At 39.6% G+C, this 14046-nt stretch overlaps 1 protein-coding gene and 2 non-coding genes across 6 annotated transcripts in view; all 3 read right to left on the bottom strand.

Annotated features, from left to right (window-relative positions):
• Positions 1-790: 790 nt before the first annotated feature.
• The window catches only part of larp4ab (La ribonucleoprotein 4Ab), a 31828-nt gene continuing 18572 nt past the window's right edge, over positions 791-14046 (bottom strand). For 2 of the 4 annotated variants that reach the window (XM_062997942.1, XM_062997944.1), the window contains exons 3-16: positions 13616-13729; positions 13416-13506; positions 13163-13299; positions 12115-12218; positions 11177-11287; positions 11033-11086; positions 9776-9976; positions 8779-8882; positions 7802-7978; positions 6804-6852; positions 6536-6715; positions 6044-6171; positions 5078-5237; positions 791-4062 (exon numbers count right to left, since the gene is read on the bottom strand). In XM_062997942.1, the coding sequence (XP_062854012.1) occupies positions 3694-4062; positions 5078-5237; positions 6044-6171; positions 6536-6715; positions 6804-6852; positions 7802-7978; positions 8779-8882; positions 9776-9976; positions 11033-11086; positions 11177-11287; positions 12115-12218; positions 13163-13299; positions 13416-13506; positions 13616-13729 (1979 nt within the window). In that variant the 3' untranslated portion in view covers positions 791-3693. The remainder of the gene's footprint in view (positions 4063-5077; positions 5238-6043; positions 6172-6535; positions 6716-6803; positions 6853-7801; positions 7979-8778; positions 8883-9775; positions 9977-11032; positions 11087-11176; positions 11288-12114; positions 12219-13162; positions 13300-13415; positions 13507-13615; positions 13730-14046) is intronic. The other 2 variants (XM_062997943.1, XM_062997945.1) reach the window with 2 other exon arrangements.
• LOC134317392 (small nucleolar RNA SNORD97) lies at positions 6960-7116 on the bottom strand. The gene has a single exon (XR_010013212.1). It is a non-coding gene; the product is annotated as a small nucleolar RNA SNORD97 (small nucleolar RNA).
• Positions 8952-9133, bottom strand: LOC134317391 (small nucleolar RNA SNORD97). The gene has a single exon (XR_010013211.1). It is a non-coding gene; the product is annotated as a small nucleolar RNA SNORD97 (small nucleolar RNA).

Below are 14046 nucleotides of genomic sequence, written 5' to 3'. Positions count from 1 at the left end.
TTTAGGTGGTGGATCATTCTCCTCACTGCAGTGACACTGACATGGTGCTGGTATGAGCAGATCAGACACAGCAGCGCTGCTGGAGTTTTTAAATACTGTGTCCACTCACTGTCCACTCTATCGCTCATCTGTTGCTGCTGTTTGAGTTGCTCATTTTCTATCTGATTAGAATCTGACACGATCTGTATTAACTTTAGTTTTCCCCTTTAAAATGTTTCCTCCACAAATTACAGATGTTAGTTCCACATTATTGTAGTTCACAGCAACCCACCACATACTGCAAATTTGTAGCCTAGGGGTTAAGGTACTGGACTAGTAATCATAAGGTTACTTGTTCAAGCCCCAACTGCCAAGTTGTCAATGTTGGGCCCTTGAGCAAGGTCCTTAACCCTCAATTGCTTAGCCAGTATACACTGTCACAGTACTGCAAGTCACTTTGGATAAAAAGCGTCTGCTAAATGCCAAAAATGTAAATGCAAATGTGCCGACATACATAAAAGCACCGATATTGATTGCTGTTATACTTAAGACATTACTAAATTATTTAAAGGAAGAAAACAGAAGTGGTAACAAGGGCAATGAGCGTTTGATGGTAATAAAACACAAAACATCGACCCCTGAACAATGGAAAAAATGTCCATAGTATATTAATGCTTGACAAAAGCCAAAAGAAAGTCGTTAGCATTTCATAACCAGTAACTACTGAAAAGGTGACATTGTTACAGGTTTGTTATTATATTTCAGTTCCTTTATAAACTTCTAATGAATAAAGGCAACAAACAGATCCAGATCCTTTTATATAATTTATTTTCTTTTCACCCCATACATTTTGTTAACAATTCTCTCTTAACACATCTACAATGGCGTGTCCAAAACTTTATTTTTGCCAGTCACTGAATATGTATCCCACTCTAACAAAACCTAAAGCCTGGTTGTGGAATACAGTACAAAGAAATAAGGAAACAAAAAACTAATCCTAGCAATCCTGCTACTAAGAAAGAAAAAAAAAAAAACTATTCAGGGCCTTTTAAAAAAATCTTACCATAGACCAAATGGGTCATCAATTAGTGCATTTAATTAAACAATACCACAATTTGTAAATAAAAATAAATCATAAAATTAAAAACAGGCCCTTTTATTATTACTCTGTGACATGTTCTAAGGCTATGAACTATGCCTCTGATTCACACTCGAGGATTAAGGACCTAATGAGAATACTCAAAGCAAATAAAAAAAAAAAAGTAAATAAATACAAAGCATATCAAAACTGCAGAGCATTCCATTCAATGCTTAACTTCAAAAGAAGAAAAATCTAATTGTTAGGACACAATTAAATAACCTTTAGAAGGTTACATTTTTAGTAACATTCAAAACCACACAAATACACAGTTCATGATTCAGCTTAATCATCTAGCAAACAGAAGAGGAACATTAAGCACTTATTGACGGTTTGAGTGAGGGCTGAGGGTTAGAAGGCAGGGGGATGGGGAATTACTGTGTTTAAACAGCACTTCCTGAGATTGTCGCTCTGCTGATTCAACTTTGGTCTGGGTTTGTGCGCCCATCATTTTCACACATACATGAATACAACAAAAGTTTTTTTTTTTTTTTTTTTTAAATGATACATCTCGACTGGTTTAAGCTGCTTGGAAATAGAGCAACACTACATACTGCTGAAAATACATTGTCAGAATTTAGAAACCACATATGATTTCAAAACAAAAACCTACAATAAATTTAATTCCTCAAACGTACAAAACGTTTCATGAATTCACAGAAACGCTAATGATTCCTCTTCAATCCTGAGCTCCTTATCCACTACTTAAACCATGAGACTGGCCCAGAAAAAAAGCTTATCATAATCACACCGATGCGCTACGACATTACACAGGTAATCGATTTCCTAAAACATACAAACATCGTTTTATACACATTTATAGGCATAAAAATGAACACATGAAGTGACTGGCTCGATCACAGACTGGACAGGTACACTGACATAAAAGCAGGCATCGACCACACATCAATCCAGTCAATATTGGACAGCAGAGTACATAAACGACTTACAGCAGATTAATCACATCCTGAAAATCAATACAGCAAGACATTCCTTAAGATATCTATGATACAACTGGAACTTGACCACAAACAGGGAAGACCTTCCGTCACTTCACTGCAACTTCTGAACACATGAGTCGCTGATTACAATTACAGGCGAAACTAAAAAGTGCTTCCGGTTCAGGCCTAGTCCACACTGAAGTGGATCATTTGAAAAGCTGTCTGTGTTCTGGTTACAATAGCATAACCAACAACCAAAAGTTTTCCATACAAACAACAAACTATGGAAAATGACTGATGGGCGTGCATTCATCCTTTCCAAACACTTTCATTGGTTTTTAAAGTGGGTTTAATCCCAAATTATTTCCCATCCTCTGCTACATGGTTAAAACTATTGCAAAGGTGTCCAAACATTAACAGCTACAAGTTTATAATGGCTATGACATCAAATGCATTCTACATGCCATGTACTGCACTCTGTAGCCAGATTCAAGCTACTAAGAATTTGATTTGACTAAAACTAGGATTGTTAGCAATACCACTAACTAGTTACACCAGTTGGTTTGACTACTGTTTATAACAGTTCAAATGGTGGTCTTGGTTCAGGTCCAATGCTGCGTTTGAATTATTGTAAGTGTCCATAGAAAGTGTTTACTAATAAATACCACTTCACTTTGTTCCAAGTGCTTGATGAAAAATACATCCAACAAAATCCACAAGATAAATGTTCTCTCCCACCACACACAAATGAGTGAAGCCTGGTTGCAGATTTTCCTTTTACCAGCACAACACATACAGTATATGTGTAAAAACCCAGCACTGCTAGGATCAGAGTTCAAACAGCTGTGCTATTGACTGGACGGGCACATATACAGACTTGACTGGCTGTGTCTTTATTGCTGCTGCAACTGTTCAGGGTGGGCAATGTGCAGCAGCTGAGGAAGTTACAACTGGAGAATTAGAAATGACTAGACTGGGAAAGGGGGAGGGGAAAAAAAAGATGTTCTCAAAAACATCAGGTGGACTAGGCCTGAGTCTCAGAGAAGACCCTACAAAGTACACAACTTGGACTCAAGTGCTGACCAATTTGAGGCGGTTTATAGTTCTTTCCTAAAACCCAGACAAATTCACCAGATCAGCTTCTGCACAAGTTAATAATACATCAGTTGTGTTAACTGTGTTTTTTTTTGTTTTTTTTTTAAGCTTTTCAGTCTTAAACACAAGAGGGAAGCAACAGTGTCAGATCGGCCAGCGCCTTCTTGTTGCATATAAAGAAGCTATGCTTGCTCGTCAGCAAACTTTCGTTCCTCTATAGCATTCATTCAGTAATAACAGCTTTTAAAATTTTGCCCGGGAGCAAACACAACATTAGCTCATTCCCACACACTGAGCTTTGCAGTCACCAGATGTGCCAGGGCAAGTTTAAGGAGTCCTGAGGGTCCCCTCTGTTCAAAGTTTAATTTTGTTTCTTTACAGAAACGGCTCGCCGGTCAGAGCCATCTGTCCGTCAACAACATAGTGCAACACTTCGTGCAGTTCAATATGAAGATTTCTATATAACTTTATATACTCTCTTTACATTATATATATTTATATATATTTTGTAGATATGGAAATCGGAGAGTCTGATAACCGTCACTTTGGCAATCTGGGCGGGATGTTTTGTTCTTTTCCGCTGCGTCTGTTCCACCCTGACTGGGGGGAGGAGCGTCTGCCTTGAGGGGGCCATCTCTGCTGCTCTCGGAGCTTGAACCCCGCACCCCTGCCTGCATTGCCCCGTCGGTAGCCAGTGTGTTCACGAGGAGGCCTGCCTTCGCCACCTTTTTCAGTCTTCTCGCTGGGGGTAGTCGTAGGAGCTGGGGCTTCAGCTTTGTTGACACGAAGCTCACGCAGTGGTTGGTTGCTGGTGGGTGAAGGGGTGGCGTCCGGACAGGGTACAGGTGTAGGCGGTGGGTCTTTGCGGGGCTTCTGACACACTTCTGCGTAGCTCAGCTTTCGAGACTCCTAAGAGGAGGACAATCACATCTGTTAGTCTATCTGTGTTTATACACTACATGTTTAATCTGCATTCACATTCACAGCAAGTCGATGCAAGAAATCAACCGGACCTTGGTTTACATCCAAGTGAATCGGATTCTTATTTGGTTCTTTCTGAAGTCGATGGAGAATTAATTGACTTACATTTGTGGGTCACATGCTTAAGGAGATGAAGGTTTCAGGGGACCAGATACGTCAGCATGTTTATATCCACTGGGTACTGGTCTTGTCTCAGTGAAGAGTTTACTGATTTATAAATGTGTTTATACTTGAAGTCAAGCTCCCTTTGGTTCCAAAATAATAAAAAGAGAGACGACTCATGTATGATGTATTTTGTGGGCCAGTCATTAGAACAATGTACCACACTGTGCTTAATGCACTTATTGAGGTTGTTTTACCAACTAGACACACAGCAAGAGAAGCTTTTAAAAAAAAAAAAAAACCACCACACAAGTCAAAACAGCACGTTTAGTCTCACATTCTAGGACATCACATCATGTTTGGTTTAGATGCCCTTGGTTCATATTGCATTCATACATTAAACAAATTGCACCAGACTTCGTGCAGGACCAGACAGGGGTCTCTGTCTGCTTAGTGTGCACCAGAGTTCAAGAGGAAGCATTCACACTTCAACTAAAGAAAAAAATTATTTTTAATTATTTTCAAACAATTACAATTCTCTGAATATTTGCAGCTTTCTTCTCATTAGCACTGCATCTCTGCACATTTTGGCAGCAGGGTAAATGCACGATTACACAACAAATGTGTTTATGATGGCAGTAATGAATCTCAATCTTAGCACTCATTAGAACAGGAAGAGGGAGAGAGAAAATAAATAAGGTTTGGCTGTTGAATTGAGAAGAAACTCCTAAATGAGTTTTTTCTTCCAGCACTCCCTCTATGCCCTTTAGTCTCACACAGCCAGTCTGAACATTAATATACACAAATCACACAGTTCCTTCATATGGACGGTTTATTGTACCTGTGCTGATGTGCTTAACATCGGAGATTGGGCAGGTTTGGAAAGAGGAATAGGCGAGGCAGGAGCAGACTGAACCGGAGTGCTGGGGACTGCAGCAGGACTGAGGATGGTGTCTTTCGAGGTAGGCGAATCATCTGGTTTTGTGGCGTGATTTGAAACACTAATAAAACCAAAAAAAGAAGTGATTACAATTTATTTTGAATACGTTCCTGACAGAACTCACATCACAGAACTCTTGCAGAAACAGAAACAACCAGACTTTAAAGCACCAAAATTCTCTCTCAGAAACCTAAGCAATGGAAGGCCAGTTATCAGAAGCTTTGGTTAATTTGAAGATTAATTTAGCTTTGGTTAATTTTATCTCTCAGAGCAGCAGTCTCATGGATTAGTCCACCATCGCCGAATGCCATCAACCTGACCAGGAGCCCATAGAGGCACTACGGCTCTATGAACAGCTTTGCCCGTCACTGTACAATTACACCTTATGCTACCTGGTCAAGACACCTGCATAAGAGATGAGTGATCTGGAGAGTCTCTCCTATGAGATTCCACCACAGGAAGGCAAAAAGATGCAGCTGGCAAATGTGCACAGTGGTGTCAACCGTCCTCTGTCAGCACAGAGTGGGATTGGCTCTAGTGGTAAGATTTCAATGGAGAGAATTGGTGAAGACTAAATCAGGAGCAAATAGTGTGTGCGCGCACAGGGTTAATTTGGCCACAGGGTCTTTTTCTTAATCTGTAAATGTCTCTAAGCATATTTTATACAGTATAAAGTTCATATACTATCAACATGTACAACCATGCACCAAAAGGTCATTGTTAATTACCCAAAGGAAACATTACACATTGCTGAAGGAAGTCAACCAAAAGTCTTACTTAACAAGTTACATATGACACAAAAGTCAGATGTTCTAAAGCTTTCTATTGACAGATGTTATCTCTGCATGGGCATACATATATAAATACCTGAGGGCAGGCGTCTGCTGTGGTTCAGCTGTGGGTTTTAGTGGTGATGAGGTAAGAACAGAAGAGGGCACTTCCTCCTGAGCAGGCTGGGAATCCTTATTACCCTCTCGTTTAACAATGTCCAGTTGCTACACAAACACACAAAGTCGAACTATTACACATGTTGCAAATAAGATCATATTCCATACAGTTCTTTTATTTAAATGTCATTATTTAACCAGATACACTGGAAAACTTTCCACATTTACAGCATTCCTCAATCACTAGTATTTAAAGTAACTTACAATTGATTACCAGAGGGCATAGCATGACTTAAACGTTCACTCTGATAGTTGGCCAATGATGAGTGAAAAGAAGCTGAAGGAGGGCCAACCAAGCTCAATGTTTTTCAGATGCCGTTTTGGATACAATATGTTCTCCAGACAATACTGGCAATAGTTAAAAAAAATTTTTTATTTTTTTTTTAAAGTACATATAGTCCACTTTATTTACCTTGTCTCTGTTAATGCCCTTCACTACATCAGCCATGCGGTTCTCCAGAACTGATTCAGCTGATGTAATGGCACCACCCGTCACCACTCCAGCTACTCCTCCAGGCAGAGGCGGAAAGTTAGAAGTTGCAAGGTCAAAGTTAACAGGAGGGGTTTTGATCTCAGTCATTTGAAGTGGCCTCTGTTAATTATGGGACAGAGACACAATTAGAGAAACAACAGCAGAAAGTCAATTCCAAGTTAATGTACTAATACTTTAGGTAATTTACCATTCTGTCGTCCTCTCTCCTACGCCTCATTCCGCGGTAGCTTCCTCTTCTAAAAGCAGATAACCACAGAAGTTAACAAAATGCATTACTAGTGGGCGGTTGACTCAATATGAGGTTTAAGTTTAAAAAAAAAAACACCCAAAAGTAAACCACATCTGACCCTCAGATCTCATAATCTTACCACTCATTGGGACAGGAGTGAGAATGACTTAAGACAGGAGAGAAAGAAAGAAAAGGAAGAGTAGAGAGAAGAAAGCAAGCCACACTCAGCACCTCACCTCCCTCTGTGCGCTTTGTCATCATCACTGGGTCAGTTAAATCTATTACGTTCTAAAATTACTACATTTCACACTCAAAAATATTTATTGAGCAGAGATGCCAGCGTTGTATGTGCAGTTTAATTCTCAAGTTTACATACACAGTTTGAAGTCATTAAATTTATGCTCTCCAGATGCTTACAGAGTGGATATCATAACTAGCTAAAATTATAGTTTGTTGGAGAATTTGCTTGTGTACAAACATATTTTCAATTATAATTCACTACATCAAAAATTATATCTGACCATACCCTGGGTCAGAGGGACTGGTGCACTTCACAAAATAGACGGCTATATAAGGAAAGAAAATTTTTTTGGAGATACAGAAGCAACATCAAGACATCTTGGGCACAAAACTGTCTTCCAAGGGGACAATGACCGCAAGAATATCTCCAATGTTACAGCAAAATGGCTTAAGGACAACAAAGTGAAGGTAATTGAGTGACCATCACAAAGATGTGACCACAATCCAATAGAAAATGTATGGTCAGTCAAAAGAAAATGGGCCAAGATTCCAGCAACCTGGTGTAAAAAGCATGTGGAAGGCTACTAAAAACATTTGACCCAAGTTTAAAAGCAATCCCACCAAATATCAGCCGTGTGTATGTAAACTTTTGAGCCTGCAGCTAGCTTCATTTGTAATAAGAAAAAAAAAAATGAATTGAGAGTTAGGGGACCAACCTTGCTCGGGTGTTGCCGGCTAGGTCAGCATAGATGCTCTCATTGGGAGACAGTGGAGGGTCAAAAGAGCTGACGCCATCTGAAGTAGGTGTTTGTGGGGTCTGCAAACTGCTCAAACCTGTAAAACCATCAGACTGGGAAGGACCATCAGAACGGGGCAGTAGTTTTACATGATTCCTACAAAACAAAACAAAAAAGATGCTGTTATACAATTCTGCTTAGTATTATATCAATGCAGCCTGTGCTGGCTTTGCTGCTGTTATCTACAGAGAGTGAGGTGCTGCTGCTTTCCTTGCCACTGCGCTACTTTTAATTACCAGTATGAGTAATTCAAAATGATTTAAATTAATAGTAGCAAGTCTCCACCAGAAGCTTACAACTAAAAAAAATATAAAAAATTTTTTTATATATATATATATATATATATATATATATATATATATATATATAAAAATAAATACTAGCTATATTGACAGGTTTGTTTTTATTAATCAAAGCCAAGGACTATAAAAATCATTCATCTTGGGTCCCCTCAGATCTCATAATCTCACGGTCATTAGGGCAGAACCGGCTGTACCAAGAGAAAAGATTAAAGTAAAGTGGGAGAAAAAAAGTAGAAGATTAGAAAGAGAGAAAAGAACAGTTAAGAAAAGAGGCAAAGAGAAACAGTGATGAGAGGTAGAATACAGAAAGAAAATCTCTAAAGCAGCAGCTGTTCTGAATCCCTCCAAGCGCGATACTGATCATCACTGGGGAAGCACAAAAACCGTGGTGTACATAACATTAAAAATCAGGGGTCTCACATATGACTCCAGATAAACATTTCACCTACTTCTGGTATCGTATTTTAACCAAACGCAATCGCCACATGTTATGTAATGACTGAAAAACATGACTAAAGATGCACATTGGTATGCACATAAAGGCAGAGTAAAGAAACTCAGCCTTTATTTTAACATAAGATGACACTGCCATACCGGTTGCGGGGGAAGTGACGTGTCAGGCCAACAGGAGACGATCCAGTCTTGTAGTTTCCAGCTGTGCCAAAGCCATTGACATATTGGGAATTGGGGAATGGAGCCTGCAGGACACACACAAACAGGTCAGATATACAGAACAAGCTCAAATAAAACTTTATATTCAAACACAAAGACCCTCAGATCTCATAATCTTCCCGCTCACAGGGACAGAGATGAGTGAAGGACCATTAGGAGTTAAAGGAAAAAAAGAGGATGAGACAGAGAGAGAGAGATAAAAAGAAAGAACTCCCAAAAGTCCTCGCTCCTCCCCACAGGTCCCTCTAATGCGCTTCCGATTTTAATCACTGGGTCTTACACAAGAAACATGATGGAAGGTGGTGAAAAAGTTTTAAAATGTATGTTGATGTGAACATAGATAGAACAGCTCTACCAAGTGGAAAAACATTTGCTGTTGAACATAAGTTACAAGCCAGGTCAGTGTAGTGCTTTTAAATGTAATGATCCCCATAAGGTCCCCTAGCACGTGGACAGTTTGTTTTATCTCTAACCAGGTCCAGTTATATCAGAAAACACTGGGGGCAAAACTCTAATTTTGGACTCCTGTATGCCAGGAGGATGATAGTCTTATCTATGAAGAATGGATATACTTTTGACACATGTATGGGTAAAGGAGATGGGGTCTTGTATTTTACTGGAGGGACTGACAAGGTAAAATACATTTCCTGGACATCAAGGTGCACAGATATTTTGAACATGCTGTGTTTTGATAGACATTGTTCTACAAGTATTGGTGTTGTGGTTCTGTTTGTATGTGTGAAAATTTTAATAATCAAAAATTAATTAAATAAAACAGCTGGTCTACCTAATGAATCATTGTGATTAAGTGCTTCTGTCTACTCAAATCCTAAATAAAGTCACAAATAAGCACTGTGGACCCAATTTCAACGTTAGTTTTACACCACCTTCTCATCCGTAGCGACCACATTTTTCTTACCAGTGGGGTTTCAAAGTAGGGTGTAGGTGAAGGACTCCATGTCTGCGGGAGCAGGCCGTAGACAGGATATTGCTGAGGCTGATACACCTGCTGCAGATACACTGGAGACGAGTACTGAGACTGAGGGCTGCCTGTGTACATGGACTCCACCGCACCATATCCATTCTTAGCAAAAAATGTGTTAATGGCTTTGATGCGAGCCTACAAACACAAGATGGACAGAAAGGATTGCAAAAACATTAATAAATAAAACAAAAAAACGGAAATCTAAAGCAAATACATTACATTTATCCCCTCAGATCTCATAATCTCACGGTCATTAGGGCAGAACCAACAGTACTGAGAGAATAGACTGAGGAGAAGGTTAGAGAGAAAGTACAGAGAGAGAGAGAATGAAAACAGCCAGAGAGGGCTGAGATGAAGATAAAGTGGTGAGTGTTCAAAGAAAAATCTCAACAGCAGCAGTTGGTCTGGATCCTTCGAAGCGCGATACTGATCATCACTGGGGACATGCAGAAAGGCAAAAATATAAAAAGTAAAAAAAAAAAAAAGGTTTTCATATTTGCACATGCTTAGTCATAGTCTGACTGCAGGATATGGAAAAGGCTAAGTTAAGGTACGATAAAATATTGCTGTTTTTGCATGTGGATAAGAGGCTTTTTTCCATTTACCATGAGCTGTCTTGCCAATGTCTGACCTTAGTTCAATTTTTTTCCACTGCATATCAGCTGTTTCTTGGGTGCCAGAATTTATATCAGGCACTTGAACGCAGCTGGTCTGGAACATTAAATCTGGTAAAGGTTTGTCTGTAAGACATCAACCTAAGGAAGTCCACTATTTATTACTGAAATAAGGGTCACCAAAAAAAAGATTCGACTAATGACTAATTTAAAAAAAGCACAACTACACACAACATAGGCCAAATAAATAAATAAAACCCTCACAAATTAAATACTGCAGCCAACAAGGTTTTTCTTGTTCTGAAAACTGCAAGAACCTAAAATTTCTTTGTATATACAATCAAAACTTCACTTGGTAAAAACTAATATTCTGTGTTGTCTTTGAATAAAGAGCTCTTGGCTGGCACAGCAGTAAATGATGATAGCCCACTATAACCTAGGGTACAAAAAACACTTTCAATCAGATCTAGAGAACAATTCCTGGTCACTTTAGTCGCTGATATGGCTTTTACAGCCCCAACCACCATACGAATCCTGGAATGTCCTAAAATAGCACAAAGTACAACAGAAAGCTTACCATTATCGGCTTTCCCTGAAAGGTTTTCACTTCCTCACGCAAATACTTGTAGGCCTGTAAAAGTTTAAAAACAAAAACCATTATAAATACAAGACAACACCAGAAAGCTTGTGTATAAGAACACACATAAAGCACATGCAATACCTGCTGGGCATCAGTATCAGACTGGAAGGTGATGTACCAGTTGTTATTGTGAGCAAACTCAACACTGATGACCTGGGGACACTTCTCACTTTTAAAGAGAGCCTCCACTTCCTGCCACACAAAAAAGCAAACAGATCCAATGAAATATGGTTTGCTGCGAGACATGTGACAACTGAGGCACTGTAACATCAACTGCAAAACAAACACACTCCTGCATCTATAAATCTGTTCTTGGCCTTCTCCTAATCCTGCCTGGCAGCTCCATCCTTGTTAATAACAAAAATATGTACAATGCAGTGGCGGCTGCTGGTCTTTCAAAGAGGGGAAGCTCATTGTCGGCTTACATCATAAAATTTGTCAATTTATTTATATATAAATGTATAAATTCTCCCCTTTGTTAGTTTTCAAGAAAATGGCCTGAAATGGGTTGCAGTTTGTCTTCCGACTTCACTCGCAAAATCCGCGATGGTACTGAAGCTCCCAGCGACAGCCGTCAATCAAAACGGGATTCAGCCTTTCAACTGATCCTCCAATCATCTTGCAGAAGCTCAGCGTCCAGACCTGCCCACAGCCCCATTAACCCCAGAGACGCTCAGCGTCCGGGGGCGGGACAAAATCATGGCATTTATCCAATGACCGGCGAGTTTCGAAGTCCCGCCCATGCAGCCCCATAGAAGCAAAGAGACGCTCAGCGTCTGCGGGTAAATGCATCGACGCTCCGGGAATGTATGAGTTAAATTAACAAAATCGAGTCTATTTGTGATAAGTAGCTGATTCTGAACGAACTCGTCTTCAAGATGAACGTGTTCTAACGCATTTGTAGTCAATGAAATGTTAACACAACTGTACATATTTGACCATTTAATTTTTGACATTTTAGGGGGAGCTGAGCTTCCCTTGCAGTCTTAGAGAAATCACCACTGGTACAATGTTCCTACCTCTACAGGTGTAGTCTCTGGTACTTCTCGAAGGATAATGATGCAGCGCTTATTATTAGGTCGAACCTTCTCCCCCTTTTCATCCACTTGGACCACAGGAGAAGCTGAAAAGACCATCAAAAAAATTGTCAAATTAAAACACTCAGATAATTTGTTGTTGTTATTTTGCATCATGTCTCAGTATACAAGTAGAACAGCAGCATGTTCAACAAAAGCACTGAAACCACTGGTCTAGTGGTGAACAGACTTTTGGTGGTTAGCGGTTACCCCGTTTCGTTAGTGGCATAACAAAAAAAATAAAAATAGACCAAGCTTAAACATTTTAAACTATTATATTCTGAATAGCAAACTAGCTCTGGTTAAATCATACAAGTAATTGTGACTGAAGCTCTTATCTAAAACAAAGTGATTTCTTTTAAACATCACCAGGTTATTATAGGCTTGTTAGTTAACAGTTACCCACCAACAAAGGTGAGTCAGTTATAGATGTATGGATCAAATAATGATTTTTGTAGGTTTGGTTTTAAATGCCTTGTTTAATGAGTTACATTTATGTCAGGAAAGGTATAGGATATTTGTAATAGCTCAACGGGTCAAGTGATTCGAGTAAAAATATCCCAAAAAAGCCACAAGCTTACAAGTATGTATAAGAGTCAAAATTTTTAACTATTCAACCACTTGTGTTGGGGATTACAAAAATTATTGAAAGCAATTTTTATCTTTTACTACTGCTTCAGCCTGGTCTGATTCAGTTTTTCCCAAAACACTGAACACAAACAGGAACACAGCCCATCATGTCTGAAGATGCCAAGCGTCTGATAGCACCACTTTGATTAAAACCCAGATGGCCCAACAAATCCCCCATATTAAATCCCACTGAAAATGTTTAAAGGATTAAAGACCATCTTTTCCATATTGTTTTTTGTGTGTTTTTTTTTTACATTTATGCTAAGCATGAATAGCTGCACAATGCAGGTAAAGGCAAATGTACAACAAGGTAGATGTACAAACACACAGCTCAAGAAAATAGCTTATTTGCACATTTTACCTCGCAGCACCTCCAGCAGCAGGTCCATATCAGTAGTTAGTCGCTTAATGCCCTCCATATTTGCGATAGTCCAGATGGACACAAACTGATCACTGTCCATCTGAGACACAAGGTACAGGTCTTTCGAGAGGTTCTCCCTGAACACAAACACCACAGGTAAGATGATTCAGCCACATACTTACAAAACTCAAATTTCTAGAATTATTGTAAGTCTTTTTTGGCAAAGAGTGCGATGGACAAGAGTGAGTGCTACCTGGAAAAGCAGAACTCCAGCTCCTTCTTCAGTGACTCCTTCAGACCTTCATCAGACATTGGCTGCAGCTCCTCTGTCACCTCACCCTCTGCTACATACAAGCAAACCAAGATTTACTTTGAGGAGGCATGCTGTAAACCCTCAGTTTGCATTGACAAGTAATGACGTGAAAGTGAACCTGCATGACATTTAATACCAACCTGATTCATAAACAGGGTAAGCGAGCTCAGCAGGGGTAGCACCATTCAGCAGAGTACTCTCTACAGGAGCGGCACACTCAGAGTCAGCATAGCCAAGACCAAATCCTTTACAGCCTAAATATTAAACAGAAAAAAAGTCAAAAATGTGCTTGGACATCACTAAAGCCTGTATGTGTGCATTTAAGCACCTGGTTCCTCAGTACTAATATTACATGGAGGCGAGATTGAGATGGTTTGGACATGACATGGGGAGAAGTGTCCTGAAAATGGAACAGGCAGGCAGGTGGAGAGGAAAACAGAAAAGATGGTTCATGAATGTGGTGAGGGAGGACATGCAGGTGGCTGGTGTGACACTGTGGCAACCCCTAACAGGAGCAGCTAAAAAAATGAGGCAGTGCCAAGAACATGAAACCTCTGGTTTATGTAGACAT

The sequence above is a fragment of the Trichomycterus rosablanca genome, chromosome 6 (assembly GCF_030014385.1).
Source record: "Trichomycterus rosablanca isolate fTriRos1 chromosome 6, fTriRos1.hap1, whole genome shotgun sequence".
Taxonomy (NCBI): domain Eukaryota; kingdom Metazoa; phylum Chordata; class Actinopteri; order Siluriformes; family Trichomycteridae; genus Trichomycterus; species Trichomycterus rosablanca.
This window is presented reverse-complemented; position numbering and strand designations above follow the sequence as displayed.